The sequence below is a fragment of the Hyaena hyaena genome, unplaced genomic scaffold, assembly GCF_003009895.1.
Source record: "Hyaena hyaena isolate Hyena2069 unplaced genomic scaffold, ASM300989v1 scaffold_378, whole genome shotgun sequence".
NCBI lineage: Eukaryota > Metazoa > Chordata > Mammalia > Carnivora > Hyaenidae > Hyaena > Hyaena hyaena.
Window position 1 is genome coordinate 313,172 of NW_024081009.1, and position 22,010 is coordinate 335,181.

General features: G+C 36.9%; 1 protein-coding gene across 2 annotated transcripts in view; it reads right to left on the bottom strand.

Annotated features, from left to right (window-relative positions):
- The window catches only part of EFCAB3 (EF-hand calcium binding domain 3), a 122,509-nt gene that overhangs the window by 89,901 nt on the left and 10,598 nt on the right, over positions 1–22,010 (bottom strand). For both annotated transcript variants that reach the window (XM_039250638.1, XM_039250639.1), the window contains 6 exons: positions 16,922–16,975; positions 16,317–16,421; positions 10,602–10,655; positions 8,985–9,089; positions 4,238–4,291; positions 3,365–3,469 (listed from right to left, as the gene is read on the bottom strand). In XM_039250638.1, the coding sequence (XP_039106569.1) occupies positions 3,365–3,469; positions 4,238–4,291; positions 8,985–9,089; positions 10,602–10,655; positions 16,317–16,421; positions 16,922–16,975 (477 nt within the window). The remainder of the gene's footprint in view (positions 1–3,364; positions 3,470–4,237; positions 4,292–8,984; positions 9,090–10,601; positions 10,656–16,316; positions 16,422–16,921; positions 16,976–22,010) is intronic.

Here is a 22,010-nt window from a genome sequence, read left to right on the forward strand (position 1 = left end):
ATAGCAAAAAATATCTACATCCTTTCATAGGCAGATCAAAATACTGAGAAATTATATATTTTCAGTAATAAAAAACTATCCTTTGGAAAATTTACTTTCTCTGGCTACAGCAAAGGCATAATTAAGTGGCATTGTGTCAAAATGAATATATACTGGTTGTTATTATTACTACTAATAAAAGCCCTATGCTAGGACCTTACAATGTTTAGGAAAGGTAGCCATTATTTTGTTTTTAACAAAAGGGAACTAAGACTCAGAGGGGTTTATTAGATCAGTCTTGCACAGTTAGGAATTTTCAGTGCTGAGATTCAAAACTGTCTCTTATTCCAACTTCCAAATTCTTTCCACAATGCCATCTAATCAGAGGAACCAGTGGGATTAATCCCAGGTTTTTCCTGTTTTTCCCATGAGAGCTGCTATCTTGGAAACTTTTCCAAGTAGGTCTTGTGGGTCTTGCTATTATGAGTTCATGCTAACATGGGCTAGGTGTGAATGATAGAAAGGAAAATTACTTTCAAAATTATTCTCCATCTTGAACTTGTTTCTGATAGTTCAGAATCTATTCTAGGTAAATATTTTTCTGCCTGTCTTTTAATATTATTTCCTCCTTACTCTATTAGCTTCCTTTCAAACTTTTCTTATTAAATGTTCCCTCCATTCTTTTTTCTGCTTCTTCTTCTTTTGGTCTGCTAATCTCATAAGTGCTGTGACATGTTGCTAAGCTTTGCTGAATCTGTGGATTGGTAACTTCCTAAGTAAAGATGAATTATTAGAGTATCTGTTTCTAACCATATTCATACATATATCTAGTTGAATGTCATGTAGGTATATCTAAAGTCAACATATCTAAAACTGAAACTATTCTCCTGACATTGTAACCTGAACATCTTCCTGAATTCTCCAGTTTGCTTATGATATGACTGATGACCTAGCCACCAAAATGTCTCTGTTTTCTTAAAATTCTTATTTTTCATAATTCACATGTAATCAATTATCAAACCCTATTCCCTTTAATTCTAAAATATTTCCCAAATTAATCTCTTATCTGTCATTAAGTTTACTTCCCTTGCTCAGGCCCTATCATCTCTTGTTGCATCATAGCAATATCTTTGAAATTTGAGTCTTTGCTTCCATTAATGCTTCTTACATTGTCTTCAGTATTGACTTCCCAAAGAGAAATACTCCAGGTATATCACTGCCTATAGGATAAAGTCTAAGACCAAGGAGATAAATAGACAATTCAAGAACAATAGTTGGGACTTCAATATTCCACTCTCAATAAAGGGTTGAACAACTAGATAGAAAAATCGGTAGCATAAAGGAGACCTGAACAATATTATCAACCATGAAACATTCTCTAGGATAGACCATGTCATAAAATAAGTCTCATTCAGTTTAAAAGGACTGAAATCATAAACAAGTATATTCTCTGACTAGGGTGGAATTAATTCAAAATCAACAGCAGGAAGAAATTTGGGATATTCACAAATATTTGAAAATTCAAAAACACATTTTGAAATAACCTATGGACCAAAGATGAAATGTTGGAAATTAGAAAGTATTTCCAACCAAAAATGAAAACAAATCATATTGAGATTTTTGGAATGCAGCTAAAGTAGTGCTTTGAGGAAAATTTATAGTTGTAAATAAAGACCTATATTAGAAAAGAAAAATCTCAAATTAATAATCTAAATTTTTACCTTAAGAATCTAGAAAAATAAGAACAAACTAAATCAAATGTAATCTGAAGGATGGAAATAATAATAGATATTAGAGCTGAAACCAATAAAATGGAAAGCAGAAAACCAGTAGGGAAAATTGATATTGGCTCTTTGAAAAGATTAGTAAAATTGACAAACCTTTAGGTGAACTAACCAAATAAAAAGAGAGAAGACATGGATCAAAATCAGGAGGGATGATATCACCATCAACTCTACATGAATTAAAAGGATTATAAAGGAACACTGTGAACAACTTTGTGTCAACAAATTAAACATGAAATGGACAAAATGCTAGAAAGGTAAAAATTACCTAAACTAACTCAAGAGGATGAAGGCTTAGCTCCATAGACTGGTATAAGGTCTTTCCAGTCTTGGCAGCCTACTCTTCTGGCTATGTTTCCTGTTTCTTTGTAACATGAAGCATATATTCTAGTCACAAAGGAATACTTGCTGCTCTCCTAACATTCATGAATTTGCATGATTTTATGCTTTTGTACACCTTGCTTCTTCATCTGGAATGCCTTTCTCCCTCCTCAGGTTATCTTTGAATTTTCTCATGTAAGTAAGCACTTGCAAGTATAGGCTCTATATGTACTGTACATGCAGCCTGCTAGGGCTGCCTGTGAGTGGGTGCTTGTTTGCTGTGCGTTGTCCCAGCTTCCTTCTCTTTTTCTTTTTATCTTTCTTTTTATTCTTTATATTTTTTTAGAGGGAGAAAGCACACAAGCAGGGGAGGGAGGCAAAGAGAGAGAGAGAGAGAGAGAGAGAGAGAATCCTAAGCAGGCTCCACTCTCCACATAGAGTCTGATGCAGGGCTTGATTCCACCACCCTGGGATCATGACCTGAGCCAAAATGAAGAGTTGAATACTCAACTGACTGAGACACCCAGGCACCCCTCTTTAAAAATTTTTTAATTCCAGGGGCGCTTGGGTAGCTCAGTCAGTTAAGGGGCCGACTGGTTCAGGTCATGATCTCGCGGTTCGTGGGTTTGAGCCCTGTGACCGGCTCTGTGCTGACAGCTAGCTCAGAGCCTGGAGCCTGTTTCAGATTCTGTGTCTCCCTCTCTCTCTGACCCTCCCCTGCTCATGCTTTCTCTTTCTCTCAGAAATAAATAAAACATTAAAAAAATTTTAATTCCAATATAGTTAATGTACAGCTATATTAGTTTCAGGTGTATCGTATAGTGACTCAAGAAGTCTATACGTCACCCAGTGCTCATCACAAGTGCCTTCCTTTATCCCCATGGAAGGCCTTTTTTATTTTTCCTGAGGAATTTCTGTACATCTTCTGACAAGTCTTTCTCTAATTCCCTACCTGGTGAACTTACCTTTTCCCTTCCTTCAGGATTTTACTGAATGCATTTTTAGTATTCTAGCACGACCACAGAGTCGTATGATGACCTGTCAGCATGTGGGCCTCGTTACTACACAGTGAACGCCTAGAGGACAGAGAGCCGTCATCTTCATTTTTATATTCCTAATAGCTTATGTATTTTAGGCACTCAATAAAGTCCACTGCAGGCATGGATGAATTCTTGAGGATTAAGTCCTTTTCTTTTTCTTTTAATGTTTCTGCACACTCTAAATACACCCTCAGAAATTCTCTCAGATGAATGCAAAGTTTCACCGTAGGGGCAGCTCACCATCAGCGGGCAGGTTGCTGAGCAGGTCCAGGTACTCCTCTTCTTCCAGGTCAAAGCCCATATTTTCCATGAAGCATCTTAATTGATTAACATTAAGCTCCACTCCTTAGGGAAAAAAAGGGTGGGAGTGAGAAGGTCAAACAGTACTGATGAAGTGAAAAATTCTAGGCATGGGGCGCCTGGGTGGCTTAGTCGGTTAAGTGTCCGACTTTTGCTTGGGTCACGATCTCGCGGTTCGTGGGTTCGAGCCCCGCGTCGGGCTCTGTGCTGACTGCCAGCTCAGAGCCTGGAGCCTGTTTCANGTGGGTTCGAGCCCCGCGTCGGGCTCTGTGCTGACTGCCAGCTCAGAGCCTGGAGCCTGTTTCAGAGTCTGTGACTCCCTCTCTCTCTGACCCTCCCCTGCTCACGCTGTCTCTCTCTCTCTCTCCTAGAAATAAATTAAAAAAAAAACATTAAAAAAAAAAGAAAAAAATTCTAGGCATGTCCATGCATTAATTAGAAGGACAACAATCAAAGGAACCATAAATTTGTTTCAATGAAAAAAGCTAGCTTGGGAATCAAGGACAGAACCTGCTTTTCATTTTTGTCCAGAGGACTTGACTGTCATGAGACAGTTATGAGGAGAAAAGTGAAGGACAGGCAAGTCTGGTGAAGACAGTGTCTTTCTAATTCTACTCTGGAAATAGGACTTGGAATGACAGAGAGAAAAGTAATTCCTTCAAAGGTAGTTATGTTAAAAGTAGTAAATAATGAGACAAAAATAACAAATAAACAGGTTAGATTGACAAAGTTGTCATTGCCAAAAATAAATGTGGTTTTTAAATCGTAAAACAAAACATAAGGAACCTCAATTTTACCTGATTACTCACTCACCTTTGAGATACCTTATGCTATCCAGCAGCTTATGCTTATACAACTTTCCAGCAGCTGTAAGATAGGGCACAATGCAGTAATTGGTAAGGGAATCTGTTGCAATAATTTTAAACCTAGCAATTTCAGAAAGAACAATTCTTACATAGAGTTTTACTCAATTTTCTTTTCCTGTTTATATCCCAACTTAAGAGTTAGACCAGTGGAAGAAAGCTCTCAAGAGAGTAAATCTGCCCACTTTAAAAAAAAAAATGTTTATTTATTTTTGAGAGAGTGAGAGAGATAGAGCATGAGCAGGGGAGGTGCAGAAAGAGATGGAGTCACAGAATTCAAAGCAGGCTCCAGGCTCTGAACTCAGCACAGAGCCTGATGTGGGGCTCAAACTTACCAGCCGTGAGATCGTGATCTTAGCCTAAGTCTGACATTCAACTGACTGAGCCACCCAGGTGCCCTGTACCCACTTTCTGATTTGACAATTGAAACAGTTACTAGTGGTGCCTTTCCATACTCTCTCATGCCTCTCTTTTCATCTACTTATCATTTTCTACTCTTTTGCTTAAGATCACACATATTAATGCTCATAGGGATAAGAGTAGATAATAGTGGGACTCATGAGTGAAGAGATGCATGATTTCTGAGCTAAAAAACTTGACAACCATGACAAGTCATATTTGAATATTAGTACTGAGCATTTCTTTCTTTTTTTTTTTTTTAGAAGTTGATATCATTTATTTATATATTTGCTGATTTCTTTCTTTTTTTTTTTTTTTACAAACAGTTTATTGTCAAATTAGTTTCCACATAACACTCAGTGCTCATCCCCAAAGTGCCCTCCTCCATGCCCATCCCCCCCTCCCCCCCACATCCATCAGTCCTCAGTTTTTGTCAGCATTCAAGAGTCTCTCATGGTTTGCCTCTCTCCCTTTCCCCCACCATTTCCGCCCTTCTTCTCCCCCTTGTTCCTCCGTCAAGTTCCTCCTAATCCTCCTATACGTGCAAACATATGATATTTGTCCTTCTCTGACTGACTTATTTCGCTCAGCATAACACCCTAGTACTGAGCATTTCTCCATGTATGTATGTATGATTTATTTTACAGTTCGTTCCTCCATTTTCTTTGTTTTCTCTTTTTGGGAATTCTATTATTCAGGTGTTGGACTTGTGGGATTGATTTTCTTATTTTTTTCTCCTATTTTCCATCTCTTTGTCTTTTTGTTCCAATATATTTTTTAAATGTTTTATTTATTTCTGAGAGAGAGAGAGAGCGAGTGAGCGAGCAGGGGAGGGTCAGAGAGAGAGGGAGATACAGAATCTGAAACAGGATCCAGGCTCTGAGCTGGCTGTCAGCACAGAGCCCAATGCAGGGCTCGGACCCATGAACCCTGAGATCATGACCTGAGCCAAAGTTGGACGCTTAACCGACTGAGCCACCCAGGCGCCCCTCCAATATCTAAATTCATCTTCCAGCCCACTGAACCCCTAAATTTTTACTGCTCTTTTTTCCCAAAGTGCTTTTTTCTTTAGTATATGTGCTGCAGAAGCAAGCACAAGAGCTTTTTTCTTTAAAGATAAAGTTTATTTTGGGGGGGGGAGAGAGAGAGAGAGAATATATGCAAGTGAGGGAGGGGCAGAGAGAGAGACTCTCAAGCAGACTCCACATTCAGCACGGAGCCTGACATTTGGCTCTATCTCACCAGCCCTGAGATCATGACCTGAACTGGAATCAAGAGTCAGCCGCTTAACCAACTGTGCCACCCAGGCGCCCCTCTCAAAGAGATGATTTAAAAAAAAAACAAATTTTTAGAGTGCTCTTTTTTAATTAAAACATTTTTTTAATGTTTTTATTTTTTATTTTTGAGAGAGAGAGAGAGAGAGACAGACCAAGTACAAGTAGAGGCAGGGCAGAGAGAGAGGGAGACACAGAATCTGAAGCAGCCTCCAGGCTCCAAGCTGTCAACACAGAGCCTGATGCAGGGCTTGAACTTGTGAACGAGATCATGATCTGAGCTGAAGTCGGATGCTTAACCAACTGTGCCCCCAGGCACCCGATTAAAAATTTTAAAAAATGTTTATTCACTATTGAGAGACAGAGATAGCATGTGAGCCATGAGATCGTGACCTGAGCCGAAGGTGGATGCCTAACTGACTGAGCCGCCCCAGTGCCCCATAGCGTGCTCCTTTTTCATAGTGTGTCATATCTTGTTGCACAGCTTCCTTTTCTTGTCTCACAACTAGGGCTTTTCTCATCTTTCTGAAGATATTAGTTAAAATTGTTTGAATTGTTTTTCTGCTTTTTCCTTTGAGTATACTAGTCCCCCCTTATCTGCAGTTTTGCCTTCTCTGCTTTTAGCTACCTGTCTCAACTGTGGTCTGGAAGCAGATGACCTTCCTTCTGATGTATCATCAGAAGGTCAGTACCAGCCTAATGCTACATCACAATGTTTACATAATTCATTTCACTTCATCTCATCATATAGGCATTTTATCATCTCACATCATCACAAGAAGAGTGAACACAATGCAGTAAGATATTGAGAGACACACAGAGACAGAACACATTAATATAATGTTTATTATGGTATATTTTTTTATAAATGTTCCACTTATTAGTTATTATTGTTAACCTATTATTGTGCCTAATTTATAAATTAAACTTTATCACAGCTATGTTTGTTTAGGGAAAAAAAAGTATATATACAGTTTGGTTCTATCCATGGTTTCTGACATCCACTGGGGGCTTTGAAACATATCCTGTGCATAACAAGGGATTACTGTACTTTCTCCAAGTTCCTTCTTTTCTGATAGCTCTTATTTCTGTCTTTCATGTAATAAATCTTTCTTACAAGTCATATGTTTCTTGGTTGTTTCTATTTAAGAATGAGGTTTTTTTTAATTTAGTAGCACACATGTTATTATCTATCTTTTTATTGCAAGCTGCAGATGTAAGTACCTGAATAAAGGATATTAGAATTCACTGCCAGCATCTAGGCGCCAATGGGAGAGGATGACTTGGGGGCGGGAGAGAACTTCACCATGCTGTATGTTGACTTTCATGTAATTTCCTTGTTTCAGTAGAAGATTGACTCCCAACCTTGGCTGGGTCTGATGTCCGAGAAACTCCCTAGTTTAACCTCTTTGGAGGGTAAATCTCTATACTACATGGATAAGAAATACTTGCTTAACTGTGGAATGAGCAAAGGGATCTGTAGATTTCAGTGCTCTTCTGAAAGTCTTTCGACCATATCTCATACTCCTGGCTTTAAAGGTAACTGGTGTCTCTATTTCCTGAGCTGTTTACAGTTTTGTGACATGAAGTGGCCCTCTTTTTTTTTTTAATATTTTATTTTTAAGTAATCTCTACACCCAGTGTGGGGCTTGAACTCACAACCCTGAGATCAAGAGTTGCATGGTCTACTAATTGAGCCAGCCAGGTATCCCTGAAGTAGTTGTCTTCTTGTTTACTTCTCCTTTCAGGCTCAGTTTTCACCTTTTATGGTCTTTCATGCACTTTGTTTATTGAAGTTTCACTGACACCTCTTATGTGCTATAATGTTCTCATAGTCTTTGTGGAAATATTTAATTTGTTTTAAAATTAAAAGAATTTTTAAAAAAATATTTTTATTTATTTCTAGGAGAGAGAGAGAGAGACAGCGTGAGCAGGGGAGGGTCAGAGAGAGAGGGAGTCACAGACTGAAACAGCCTCCAGGCTCTGAGCTGGCAGTCAGCACAGAGCCTGACGCGGGGCTCGAACCCACAAACCGCGAGATCATGACCTAAGTGAAAGCCGGACGCTTAACCGACTAAGCCACCCAGGCGCCCCTTAAAATTAAAAGAAATTTTAAATTTGTTTCAAAATTAAAAGAACACTTTTACATCTTTTTAGTATTTTAGAAAGTGGTAAAGATAAATGCAAATATTAAAAAAAAGATTGCCATGTTTAGCTAGAAGCCCAAAATATGTATTTCTGTCTTATCTACTCAACTAGATTATGAACTCTTTATGTGCAAAGACTCTGTTTTATTTTGAGCAGTAACATTCTGGCACATATCTTCAAGGTCCTGATTCTAGAAAAATGCCTTAAATATAGAAATCATTTAATAAACATAACTGGAGTTTATTAGAAATAGAAAATACAATAACTAATATCTTTATATTTTATGTATAATTTCTTTCCATAGTTCTATAGCCATTATTTGGTCATCTTCACCACCATCATCATACATAGGCATTGTTATTATCCTATTTCACAGAGAGATTATATATGAATTATTGATCAGATTGAGTCAAGTTCATAAAGTATTTGTCTACATAATGTGAATGTGTACTGTGTATTATATTAGCATGTAATTGTACATGGTTCCCCAAACTTGCCATGGCCAGGTATGCCTCTTTGCCTTTTTCCATACTTTTACTATTAGTTCTTGGTACCTCCTGCCATCAAACCTCTCAGGCCTGTCTGAAGTAATAACCACTCTGTGAAGTCTTAGACACTCCAGGCATAGTTAGTCAATATATCCTTTGTAGTTTCATAGCAGCATAGATATTTATTAAAATTATAGCACACATCACAGCATATAGCATTTGTTTTTGTTTTGTATGTGCTGTCTGCCTCTACACTGAGGGCTTTTAGGACTTGGGCTGTGCCTCATTTATCTTTGTAACCCTTTATAGTATTATGTCTCATACCTTATTTCAACCAATTAACTTTTAGTGAGTGGATGAAGACCTCATTGGTAAATTAAACACTCACCATCAATTGGCAAACTTTTCATCAGCACAGAGTTCTCCTTCAGCCTGAGTCTTAACCCAGTGTTTTTCAGAATATTTTCCAGGTCTTCATAGTTAATTTCTTCCCCTTAAAAAAGAAAATAATGGTAGAAGGTCAAATTTCAAGCTTTAAATCATCATCATCATCATCATCTCAACTACTTTTCTATAGCACCATCCTCAAATATAGGATAAAAAGTAATGGAAACATTAAATGTTGTCTAATTACATAAAACTAGAAGGGAGATCAGAAATAGAACTTCTTTCTGGTAAAATGTTAGGAACAAGGAACTAATACAGCATGCAGAAAGTTGGTATTTTTTTTTTTAATTTTTTTTTAATGTTTTATTTATTTCTAGGAGAGAGAGAGACAGCGTGAGCAGGGGAGGGTCAGAGAGAGAGGGAGTCACAGACTGAAACAGGCTCCAGGCTCTGAGCTGGCAGTCAGCACAGAGCCCGACGCGGGGCCCGAACCCACGAACCGCGAGATCATGACCTAAGCGAAAGTCGGATGCTTAACCGACTAAGCCACCCAGGCGCCCCAGAAAGTTGGTATTTTAACAACCTACTAAATTTACTGGTGTAAATAATTCTGTCAGCACCATGTACCATTTGCTATATTGTTTTATATTTGCCTGAATTTTGAGCTTGTTCATATGGCCATTTTACTGCTATGTGCAATTTGCCTTGGCATTTTGTCATTAGAACAGTAGAAAATAAAATTATATTATTGAAACTCCAAAGAACTTAGGGGTTGTAACTTAGGCATTATACTGTGGCCTTGTGAATAAGATGTAGATAACAATTGATTATAATAATTAATAACATCTAGTTTATAAAGTTGTTTCTTTAATTATGTGTACATTACCAATTAAAAGAGATATAATGAATGGACTGATGTGTCACAGATAGGATAACAGAAAATACTTTAAAATGGATAAAGATTTGGTATATGTACACAATGGAATATTATGCAGCCATCAAAAAGAATGAAATCATGCCATTTGCAATGATATGGATGGAGTTAGAATGTATCATGCTAAGCGAAATAAGTTAGTCAGAGAAGGACAAATACTATATGATTTCACTTATATATGGAATTTTAAGAAGTAAAACATATGGGAAGTGGAAAAAAGACAAGAGAAGGAAACAAACCACAAGAGACTCTTAAAAATTAGAGAATTGAGGGTTGATGGAGGGAGGTGGATGGGAGTTGGGCTAGACAGTGATGGGTATTGAGGGCCCTTGGTGATGAGCACTGAGTGTTGTATGCAAGTGATGAATCACTGAATTCTACTCTTGAAACCAATATTGCATTGTATGCTGACTAAAATTTAAATCAAAAACATAATTGGGATGAAGTAGCCAAGTAGTTAAGGTGATGGACTGCTAAATAAAAAAAGAATTATTTTAATATAGAAAAAAAATAACTTCTTTTGTTAAGTATTAAGAGATTTTTTTTTTAAGTAGGCTCCACCCCCAGTGTGAAGCTTGAACTTACAACCCTGATATCAAGAGTCAGATCCTCTACCGACTAAGCCAGCCAGGTGCCCCAAGAGATTATTTTTATTATGCTTTATCATTACTTCTTTTCACTCACCTAGAAGTTTATGTACTTCATCCAGAAGTTTATCCAGTTTAACTCTCCTTTCATCTACAAGACAAGACGAAATTTAGGTACAGTTCTGCTATGGACTGAAGTGTGTCCCCTCAAATTCCTAGTTTGAAGCCCTAACCTCTGATTTGACTGTTTGGAGCTAAGGTCTTTAGGAGGTAATTAAGGTTATGAGGTCATAGGGTGAGCCCAGCTCTGATAGGACTGTGGCCTTACAGAAAGGGGAAGATAGCTCTTTCTCTTTTTGTCTCTCCATTTCTCCCCCTATATCTCTCCCTGTCTCTCTCCCTCTTTCCTATCTCCCTGCCACATGAAGACACAGTGAGAAGACAGCCCCTGCAAGCATGGAAGAGAATCCCCATCAGAAATGGAATCAGCTGGTACCTTGATCTTGGATTCCCTGCATCAAAAACTGTGAGAAAATAAATTTCTGCTGTGTAAGTCACCCAAACTATGGTATTTTGTTATGGCAGCCTGAGTGGACTAATTCAGGTCCCTATTACATAAAATTCTTAAACTGCAGAGTAAAGTATAAGGATTCAGCAGTTGCCTAAAGTTTTTTTAATTTTTCACACTGTAAAGCATAGGTTGAAAAAAGAACAAAAATCTGAATAAGATAGAGATATCTATTTTACTCATTCTACTTTTTCTTTTTGTGTTCCTCATTCACTGGAATGGAAGAGAAATTCTTTTCATTTTTTTTGTTTTTTTTTAAATATCAGCTTTATTGAGGTCTAATTAACAAATAAAATAGTAATATATTTAAGGTGTACATCATGGGGATTTGATATATGTATACATGAAAGGAATCCCCCATCTAAACGAACACACATATCACCGCTTATATTTGTCTTTTTTTGTGTGTGAGAGAAGATTTAAATTTCAGTCTCTTAGCAAATTTCAATTATATAACCTTGTTTTACATTAGATCCTCTGTCCTTATTCATCTTATAGCTGGGAGTTTGTATCCTATTCCCATTTTGTTAATAATCATTTTCTGCTGTTCCATTAATTCCTTTGATACTTTCTTCTCTTGATTTCTTCCTTTATAATTTGATTATTTACTGCAGTGGTGTGCTAAGATTCCTTTACCTTTCTCATTTGTGTATTTTTTTTAAGAGTTTTTTTTTTTTAATGTTTTTATTTATTTCTAGGAGAGAGAGAGAGACAGTGTGAGCAGGGGAGGGTCAGAGAGAGAGGGAATCACAGACTCCGAAACAGGCTCCAGGCTCTGAGCTGGCAATCAGCACAGAGCCCGACGCGGGGCTCGAACCCATGAACCGCGAGATCATGACCTAAGTGAAAGTCGGACACTTAACCGACTAAGCCACCCAGGCGCCCCTCTCATTTGTGTATTGACTGCAGGTTTTTGCTTTGTGGCTACCAGGAGGTTTACATAAAACATATTTATAATAGTCTATTTTAAGCTTTAAGAACTAAACTAAGAATGCATACAATGGTATAAATTTTTACTCTCCCCTCCGTTTATGTTTTTGTTATCACAACTTACATCCTTTACCTTGTGTATCCATTAACGAATTGTTAACTAAAAATGTATTTCTAGTTATTTTTAATACTTTTGTCTTTTAATGTTCATACTAGATTTAGTAAGTCATATACCCCCTACTATTACATTAGAATACTCTGAAATTAACTGTACATTTACTTTTACCAGTGAGATTTACATTTTCATATGTTTTCCTGTTACCAATTAAGCACCCTCTTGTTTCAGTTTGAAGAAGTTTCTTTAACATTTCTTGCAAGGCTGCTCCAGTGGTGATGGACTCCTTCAGCTTCTGTTTGTCTGGAGAACTATCTCCCTTTCAGTTCTGAAAGACAGCTTTGCCAAGTGAGCATCCCTCATTGGCAACTTATCTTCTCCCACTTTGAATATACAATGTCACTCCTCTCTGACCTGCAAAGTTTCTCCTGAAAAATCTGCTGATAGTCTTATGGGGCTTTCCTTATATATAACAAGTTGTTTTTTTCTTTCTTTCGATATTTAAGATTTCCTCCTTACTTTTAACAGTTTAATATATAATACATCTTAGTGTGGCTAGCTTTGATTTATCTTATTTGGAACTACCTGATTTATCTTATTTGGAACTACCTGAGCTTTCTGAATCTTCATGTCTGCTTCTTTCCTCAGGTTGGGGAAGTTTTCAGGTATTATTTCTTTAAATAGGCTTTGTGTCCTGTTCTCTCTCTCCTCCTTCTGGGATCCCTATAATGCGAGTATTGGTTGACTTCCTGGTGTCCCAGAAATCCCTTAAGCTATTTTCACTCTTTTTCTTTTAGCTCTTTTGTTTGGGTAAATTCCACTGCCCTGTATTTGAGTTTGCTGACTGTTTCTTCCACTTGACTGAGCCTGCTGTTGAACCCCTCTACTGAATTTTTCAGTTGAGTAATTTATTCTTCCGCTTTCTGATTTCTCTTTGGTACTTTCTTATGTTTTCTATCTCTTTGTTGAAATTCTCACTTTGTTTATGCATTGTTCTCTTGACCTCAATGAGCATCTTTATGATCATTATTTTGAACTCTTTATCAGGTAAATCACTTATCTCTATTTCACTGAGGTCTGTTTCTAGACTTTTATCTTGTCCTTTTGTTTGGAACACATTCCTTTGCTTCTTCATTTTCTTTGACTCTGTTGGTTTCTGTACATTATATAAAAGAGCCACTTCTTGTAGTCTTTTTAATTTTTTTTAATTTTAAGTTTTTAATTACAGATAGTTAATAGTGTTAAGGTGTACAGGTGTAAGTTAAGGTGTAAGTTTCAGGTGTACAATATAGTGATTCGGTGTTTCTATATATCACTGTGTGCTCATCACAAGTGCATCTTGATCTTCCCTTACTCCCCTCCCTTCTGGTGATCATTAGTTTGTTCTTTATAATTAAGAGTCTGTTTCTTGCTTTGTCTCTCTCTCTCAAGTTTTTCCCTTTGCTTGTTTGTTTTGTTTCTTAAATTCCATATGAGTGAAATCATATGCTATTTGTTTTGCTCTAACTTATTTTACTTAGCGTTATACTCTCTAGCTCCATCCATGTTGTTGTAAATGGCAAGATTTCATTCTTTTTTATGGCTGAATAATATTATATATATACTATATATATTCCATTATATATATATTATATTCTATTATATGGATATATAGTATATATTGGAATATTAATAAAATATATATAATATATAGTATATAATGGAATATTATATATATTATGTATATATATATAACACATTTTCTTTATTTATTATCAATCAATGTCTTGATAGAGTGGTTTCCTGTAGGAGATAAGCCTTATTTGTTCAGCTTAGTGTGAGCTCCTGATTGTCTTTCAAACCTTTGTGATTATCTAAGCTGTCTTTATTGTTTTCAATGGCTACCAGTAATTGAGGGTGTACCAAGACTTGTCAGTATCCCAAAATGGAGGATCTCAGTCAGCATCTTGATGCAGGCTGATTTTTTCATTTTTTAACTCATCAAATATTTGCTGGATGCCTACTTCTATGCCAGGTTCTATTTTCAGTGCTGGAAATACAAGGCAAACAAGATGAAGTCTCTGCTTCTGTGGCAGCAATTACTGATGTCAAAGCAACCACTGGGTTACGAACAATTTTGGATTGAACAAAAGAGCATTGAATTAAACCAGAAATTTATTTAAAGTGCTCTTACAATCTCTCTGTTCCTTACATTTTTTTTTCGTTTATTATTGTATCTTTGTTTCTTTGGTTATATATATTTTTTTATTTTTTATTTTTTTTTAACAAATAGTTTATTGTCAAGTTGGTTTCCATATAACACCCAGTGCTTATCCCCACAAGTGCCCTCCTCCATGCCCATTTCCCCCCTCCCCCCCCCACATCCATCAGTCCTCAGTTTGTTTTCAGTATTCAAGAGTCTTTCATGGTTTGCCTCTCTTCCTCTCCCCCACTATTTCCCCCTTTCTTCTCCCCCTTGGTCATTCTTTGGTTATATTTTTAAAATTCAGTTCTTGGTAACCTGTTTTGCAGAGCAGAGGCAACAATATTTATTTTGAGACTTTTAGCTAGACTGCCCTCCAGATAACTTAGGGTGGGGCCATATTCCAATTCTAACAGGAGCTTTATAGTCTTGTTTGGCACATATGTTACACACAGAGTTGTGAAAAAGGATTAGTATTAGAAAAGAAATGGGAGATTATTTTTTTGACAAACATTTTGACAACGCTTGATTTCAAGCATGATCAGATCATATTAGACAAACTCAGGTAAACCGATACTTCTTTTTTTTTTTTTTTAATATTTTTACTTATTCTAGGAGAGAGAGAGAGAGAGACAGCGTGAGCAGGGGAGGGTCAGAGAGAGAGGGTGTCACAGACTGAAACAGGCTCCAGGTTCTGAGCTGGCAGTCAGCACAGAGCCCGACGCGGGGCTCGAACCCACAAACCGCGAGATCATGACCTAAGCGAAAGTCGGACGCTTAACCGACTAAGCCACCCAGGCGCCCCAAACCGATACTTCTTAAGATGCTTATCAAACTATTAATCGGTCTACGGAATCATTTCAAGATGCTAAAGATGTTAAGATGCTCAAGATACTGAGAGTTAAATAGAGTGCTTTGATCAAAGGCTATTGCTAAAAATCATGCCAAAAAGGGCTAATCTCAGATAAATATACTAATATATATTTTTCTCTATATCATAAAGGTTAGCTATTTCTACAAAATAACTGTAGCAGGGGTTTAAATCTTATTTAAAATTAAGATTCATAGGCCCCACCCAAGACCTATTTGATCATAGTCTTGAGGAAGCACGTAATTTCTGTGTAAAATTTGATACCTATGAATTAATTTTCGCCTGATTGTTAGGTATATGCTATATATATTTTACAACAGTACAAATAACATTTAACAGCTTCCAGCACTCTTCCCCATTCCTTTTTGTTGCTGTCTGAATTCCCTTATCATTTTCTCTCCCTATCCCTCAAATATACTTTTTTGTTTTGGTTTATTTTTTTTCACTTTTATTTTTTAAAATGTTTATTTCTTTATTTTGAGAGGAGGGAGGGGCAGAGAGAGAGGAAGAGAGAGAATCCCAAGCAGACTCTGCATCATCAGCACAGAGCCCAGCATGGGGATTGATCTCATAAACCACAAGATCATGACCTGAGCCAAAATCAGTTAAGCCAAATGCTTAACTGACTGAGCCACCTAGGTGTCCCTGTTTTGGTTTATTTTATTTTATTTTATTTTATTTTATTTTACATTTATTCATTTTTGAGAAACAGACAGAGTGTGAGTGGGGGAGGGGCAGAGAGAGAGGGAGACACAGGATTTGAAGCAGGCTCTAGGCTCTGAGCTGTCAGCACAGAGTCCGACATGGAGCTTGAACCCACGAATGGCAAGATTATGATCTGAGCTGAAGTCAGTCACTCAAATGACTGAGCCACTCAGGTGCCCCAATATTTTAACTTGTTTGCTTGATCCCAATACTGACTGTCATTTCATTTTAGTATTCTCTGGCACAGGAACTCTGCAAGCAGCAATATAAGCAATTACTTATATTTTATTTAAGATTAATATAGAGACAATATATCTCCATTCTTTAGGATTGGGTTTCTATAAACTTCTGGCTTTTTCCATGAAATTAGTAAGTATGTTTGATATTCCTACAGAAAAACAAAAATTTCCTTACAGAGCACTGTGTACTTGAAATGCTCACCATCAATTGGCAGATGATTGCACAATTCCTCAATTTCTTCCTCTTCAAGTGGGAATCCCATATTTTTAAGAGCATCATCTATTTTATTGACATTAACCTTTCCCCCTAAGGAAAGAAAGAGATAAGAACAAAATAAATTTGTATTTATGCCAAAGAGGGAAAAATGCTTGGTCATATAAATCAAGAGACACAAATAGGAAGTAAAAAGCAATGTTACCATTAAGTTCTTGGAGTGATCAAAAGAATTAGCTAAGGATTAAGAAAAGAAAAATTCTCCCTGTCAATTTTCCAGAAAACATGATCATAGCAATTTTTATGATGAGTTTACCCAGAAGAAAGAAGATCAGGCAAGACTGATGAGTTATAGCAAAGAGACAATCAATACACAAAGTTCTTACTATTAAGTAAGACTTGAAATTTGCTACAATGACACAATAGTGTAGGTTATTTTCCCAAATATGATTGTGTACAACTAAGATGCCAGATCATTAAGAAAAATAGAGAAACATATTTAGTAATCTAATTACTGAGAAATAAGAGATTTTAGAAAAGTAAATGCAAAAGCTTGAAGATGTTTTCTCTTTCTCAGCATGCTTCTCACTCACCTCTGTATGTCTTCACTTCATCCATCAACCTATTTTTATACACCTTATTATTATCTGTAAGATAAGGGTCAAATTGGTTGCTAAGAAGTAGAAACTGAGAAAGACAGTAGTATTCAGTTATTTGTACATTTTTACAAGTTATTACTAGTTATAATCCAAAGAAGAAGGAAGCAAAGAAATGACTAAGATTCTCAAGGTAACTATTTATTCTCTGCATCTGATGTACTGTTGGTAGAACTCTAACATGTTAAAACATATTTTTCTTTTACTTTTTGCTAAGTGTCCCTCCTTTCCCTTCTTCAACTGTTTTATCACCTTTTTCCTATCTTTAACTTTAGACTTGTTTAAGATGCTGGCTCCAACATTTAATTTTTTTAAGTGTTTTTATTTATTTATGAGAGAGAGAGACAGCGTGACCAGGGGAGGGTCAGAGAGAGAGAGGGAGACACAGAATCCGAAGCAGGCTCCCGGCTCTGAGCTGGCTGTTAGCACAGAGCCCGACGTGGGACTCGAACCCAGAAATGGTGAGATCGTGACCTGAGCCGAAGTCAGACGCCTAACCGACTGAGCCACTCAGGTGCCCCTGGCTCCAACACTTAAAAATGTTTGTCCATAACAGTGGTACCCCAAAGAGAATATTACTCCCAAATTAAGATTTAAGGGGTAAGGATAGAATATTTTATATGAGAAGTAGCTCTTTCTATATTTATTTTTCTCCTAACTTTCAAACACTGATTTATAATTGACATACAGCATTGTGAAGTTTAGGGTATACAACATACTGATTTATTTATATTGTAATATGATTGCCATTGTACCATTAGCTAATACCTCTATTACATCAAAAAATTATTTCTTTTTGTGATGGGTAAAATTAAGATCTGGCTACTTAGCAACTTTAATGCTTACAATACAGTTTTGTTTTCTATAATCACCATACTGTATACTAGATCTCTAGGATTTGTTTATCTACTAGTTGTAAGTATGTACCCTTAAACAACATCTCTCCATTCTTCCATCATTCTTCCTACCTCCCAGCTCCTGGTCATCACCATTCCACTGTCTGTTTCTTGAGTTTGTTTGTTTGTTTTTTTAGATTCCACATATATGCGATATCATTCAGTATTTGCCTTTCTCTGCTTTACCTATCTCATGTAGCACAATGTCCTCAAGGTCTACCCATGTTGTTGCAAATGGCAAGATTTTTTCTTTTCTTATGGCTGAACAGTATTCCATTGTATGTAATACACCACATCTTCTTTATTCATTCACTCATTGATAGGCACTTAAGTTGTTTCCATATCATGGCTGCTATAAATAATGCTGCAATAAACATGGGAGTGCATACTTCCCTTTGATAACCTGTTTTCATTTCTCTCAGATATATATCCAGAAGTGGGATTGTATATTGTACTGTAGTTTTTAGTATTTTTGAGAAACCCCCATACTTTTCTCCATAGTGGCCAAACCAGTTTACAATCCCATCAACAGTATACAAGGGTTCCCTTTTTTCCACATCCTCACCAACACTTGTTATCTCTTGTCTTCCTGATGATAGCCATTTTTATAGGTGTGAGGTGGTATCTCATTGTGATTTTGATTTGCACTTCCTTGATGATGAATGATGTTGAGCACCTTTTCATGTACCTGTTGGCCATCTATATGTCTTCTTTGGAAAATGTCTATTTAAATACTCTGCCTTAAAATTTTAATGTTTACTTATTTTTGATAGAGAGAGAGAGAGAGAGAGAAGGGGACAGCAGAGAAAGATAGATAGATACAGAATCTGCAGCAGGCTCCAGGCTGTGAGCTGTCAGCACAAAGTCTGACACGGGCCTCAAACCCACAAACTGTGAGATCATGACATGAGCTGAAGTCGGACGTTTAACTGACTGAGCACCCCTAAATACTCTGCCTCTAAAAAATTTTGATTGTTTTTTGTTAGTGAGTTGTGTGAGTTCCTTATATCGTTTGAATATTGACTTTTTATCCTATACATGGCTTGCAAATGTTTTTTTCCATTCAGTAGGTTACATTTTCGTTTTGTTAATTGTTTCTTTTGCAGTGCAGAAGTGTTATATAGTCCCACTTGTTAAATTTTTTGTTGTTTGTGCTTTTGGTGTCATATCCAAAATATCATCACTAGGATCAGTATCAAGACTTTCTTTCCTATGCGTTCTTCTAGGAATTTTACCAAATTGGGTCTTATGTTTAAGTCTTTGATCCATTTCAAGATATTTTATGTGAGTTGTGTAAGATAGGGGTTAAATTTTTTTTTCTACTCATCTTTTTTTTTCATATTTATTATTATTATTTTTTTACAAATAGTTTATTGTCAAGTTGGTTTCCATATAACACCCGGTGCTCATCCCCACATGTGCCCTCCTCCATGCCCATCTACCCCCTCCCCCTCCACACCCATGGGTTCTCAGTTTGTTCTCAGCATTCAAGAGTCTTTCAAGGTTTGCCTCTCTCCCTTTCCCCCACCATTTCTCCCCCTCTTCTCCCCCTTGTTCCTCCGTCAAGTTCCTCCTAATCCTTCTATACGTGCAAACATATGATATTTGTCCTTTTCTGCCTGACTTTTTTCACTCAGCATAAAACCCTCAAGGTCCATCCATGTTGCTACACATGGCCAGATTTCATTGTTTCTCATTGCCATGTAGTATTCCATGGTATAGATAAACCACATCTTCTTGATCCATTCATCTGTTGATGGACACTTAGGCTCTTTCCATGTTTTAGCTGTTGTGGAGAGTGCTGCTATGAACATTGGGGTACACGTGCTCCTATGCATCAGCATTTCTGTATCCCTTGAGTAAATTCCTAGCAGTGCTATTGCTGGGTCATAGGGGAGTTCTATTGTTAGTTTCCCGAGGAAACTCCACACTGTTTTCCAGAGGGGCTGTACCAGTTTACATTCGATAGAGGTTAAGTTTTAGTTTTCTGCATGTAGTTAGCCAGCTTTCCCAGCATCATTTGTTGAGAAGACAATCATTTCTTCATTGCATGTTCTGGGTACCCTTATCAAATATTAGTTGACTGTATGTATGAGGGTTTCATTCTGGGCCCTCTATTCTATTCTGTTTGTATATGTGTCTATTTTTATGTCAGTACCATACTGTTTTAGTTACCATAACTTTGTAATCTGGAAGTGAGATGCCTCAGATTTTGTTCTTTCTCATGATTGCTTTGGCCATTCAGGATCTTTGTGGTTCTACACAATATTTAGGGTTGTATTTTCTATTTCTGTGAAAAATACCATGGAAATTTTATAAGAATTACAGTGAATCTAGAGACAGCTTTGAGTAGCATGGGACTTTTAATATTAACTCTTGTAATCTACAAACACAGGATGTCCTTCCATTGTTTGTCTTCTCTGATTTCTTTCAACAAAGTCTTGTAGAATTCATTCTACAAATCTTCCACTTTCTTTTCTTTTTTTTTTTATGTTTTATTTATTTCTAGGAGAGAGAGAGAGAGACAGCATGAGCAGGGGAGGGTCAGAGAGAGAGGGAGTCACAGACTGAAACAGGCTCCAGGCTCTGAGCTGGCAGTCAGCACAGAGCCCGACGCGGGGCTCGAACCCACGAACCGCGAGATCATGACCTAAGTGAAAGTCGGACGCTTAACCGACTAAGCCACCCAGGCGCCCCTAATCTTCCACTTTCTTGGTTAAATTTATTCCTAGGTATTTTTATTGTTTGTGATGCTATTGTGAATGGGATAGGTTTCATTCATTCATTCATTCATTTTATTTTTTTAAAGTAAGCTCTATGCCTAACATGGGGCTTGAACTCAAGATTCTGAGATGAAGAGTCACATGCTCTACTGACTGAGCCAGCCAGGCGCTCCTGGGATAAGTTTATTTTTTTTTCAGATGTTTCATTGTTAATGTTTAGAAATGCAACCAATTTGTTTATGTTGATTGTATATCCTGTAGCTTTACAGAATTAGTTGATTATATCCACAGTTGTTTTTTTTTTAATTTTTATGTCTTTATTTTATTTTGAGAGACAGAGACAGAGAATGAGCAGGAGAAGGGCAGAGAGAGAGGGAGACACAGAATCCGCAGCAGGCTCCAGTCTCTGAGCTGTCAGCACAGAGTCCAATGCGGGGCTTGAACCCACGGACTATGAGATCATGACCTGAGCTGATGTTGGACACTTAACCGACTGAGCCACTCAGGGGTCCCTCCACAGTTTTTTTTTGTTTGTTTGTTTTAGTTGAGCCTTTGAGATCTTCAATATATAAAATCATATCATTTGCAATTAGTGACAATTTTACTTCTTCCTTTCTGATTTGGATGTCCTTTCTTTGTCATGCTTGATTGCTTTAGCTAGTATTTCTAGTATTATGTTGAACAAGAATGTTGAGAACGAACACTCCTTTCTTGTTCCTAATCTTTTTTATTTTATCTATCAATCATCTATCTATCTGTCTGTCTATCTATCTATCTATCTATCTATCTATCATCTATCTTGTTCCTAATCTTAAAGAAAAAGCTTTTGTTTTTCCACCTTTGAGTATAATTGCTGTGGGTTTGTTGCCTGTGGTCATTATTATCCTGACGTATATTCCTCTTATACACAATCTGTTGAGGTTTCTATCATGAAAGGATGTTGTATTTGGTCAGATGCTTTTCTGCAACTATTAAGATAATCATATGATTTTTATCTTTCATTCTATTAATTAGCGTGTCACATGTATTGCTCTGTGTATATTGAGCCATATTTGCATTCCAGGGATAAATCTTACTTGGTCATGGTGTATAATCCTTTTAATGAGTTCTTAAATTTGGCATGTTAATATATTGTTGAGAATTTACACAGATGAACACATCTGTGTTCATCAGGGATGTTGGTATACAGTTTTCATTTTTGTAGAAGGATGATGCTGGCCTTGTAGTATGAGTTTGGAAATGTTTTTTCCTCTTCAACCTTTATGGCAGAGTTTGAGGAGTGGCATTAATTCTTTAACATTTTTTTTAACCTTTTTTTTTTTTTTAAGAAAGAGGGCACAAGCAGCAGACAGGGGCAGGGGAGAGAGAGAACGAGAATCTCAAGCAGGCTCCATGCTCAGTACAGAG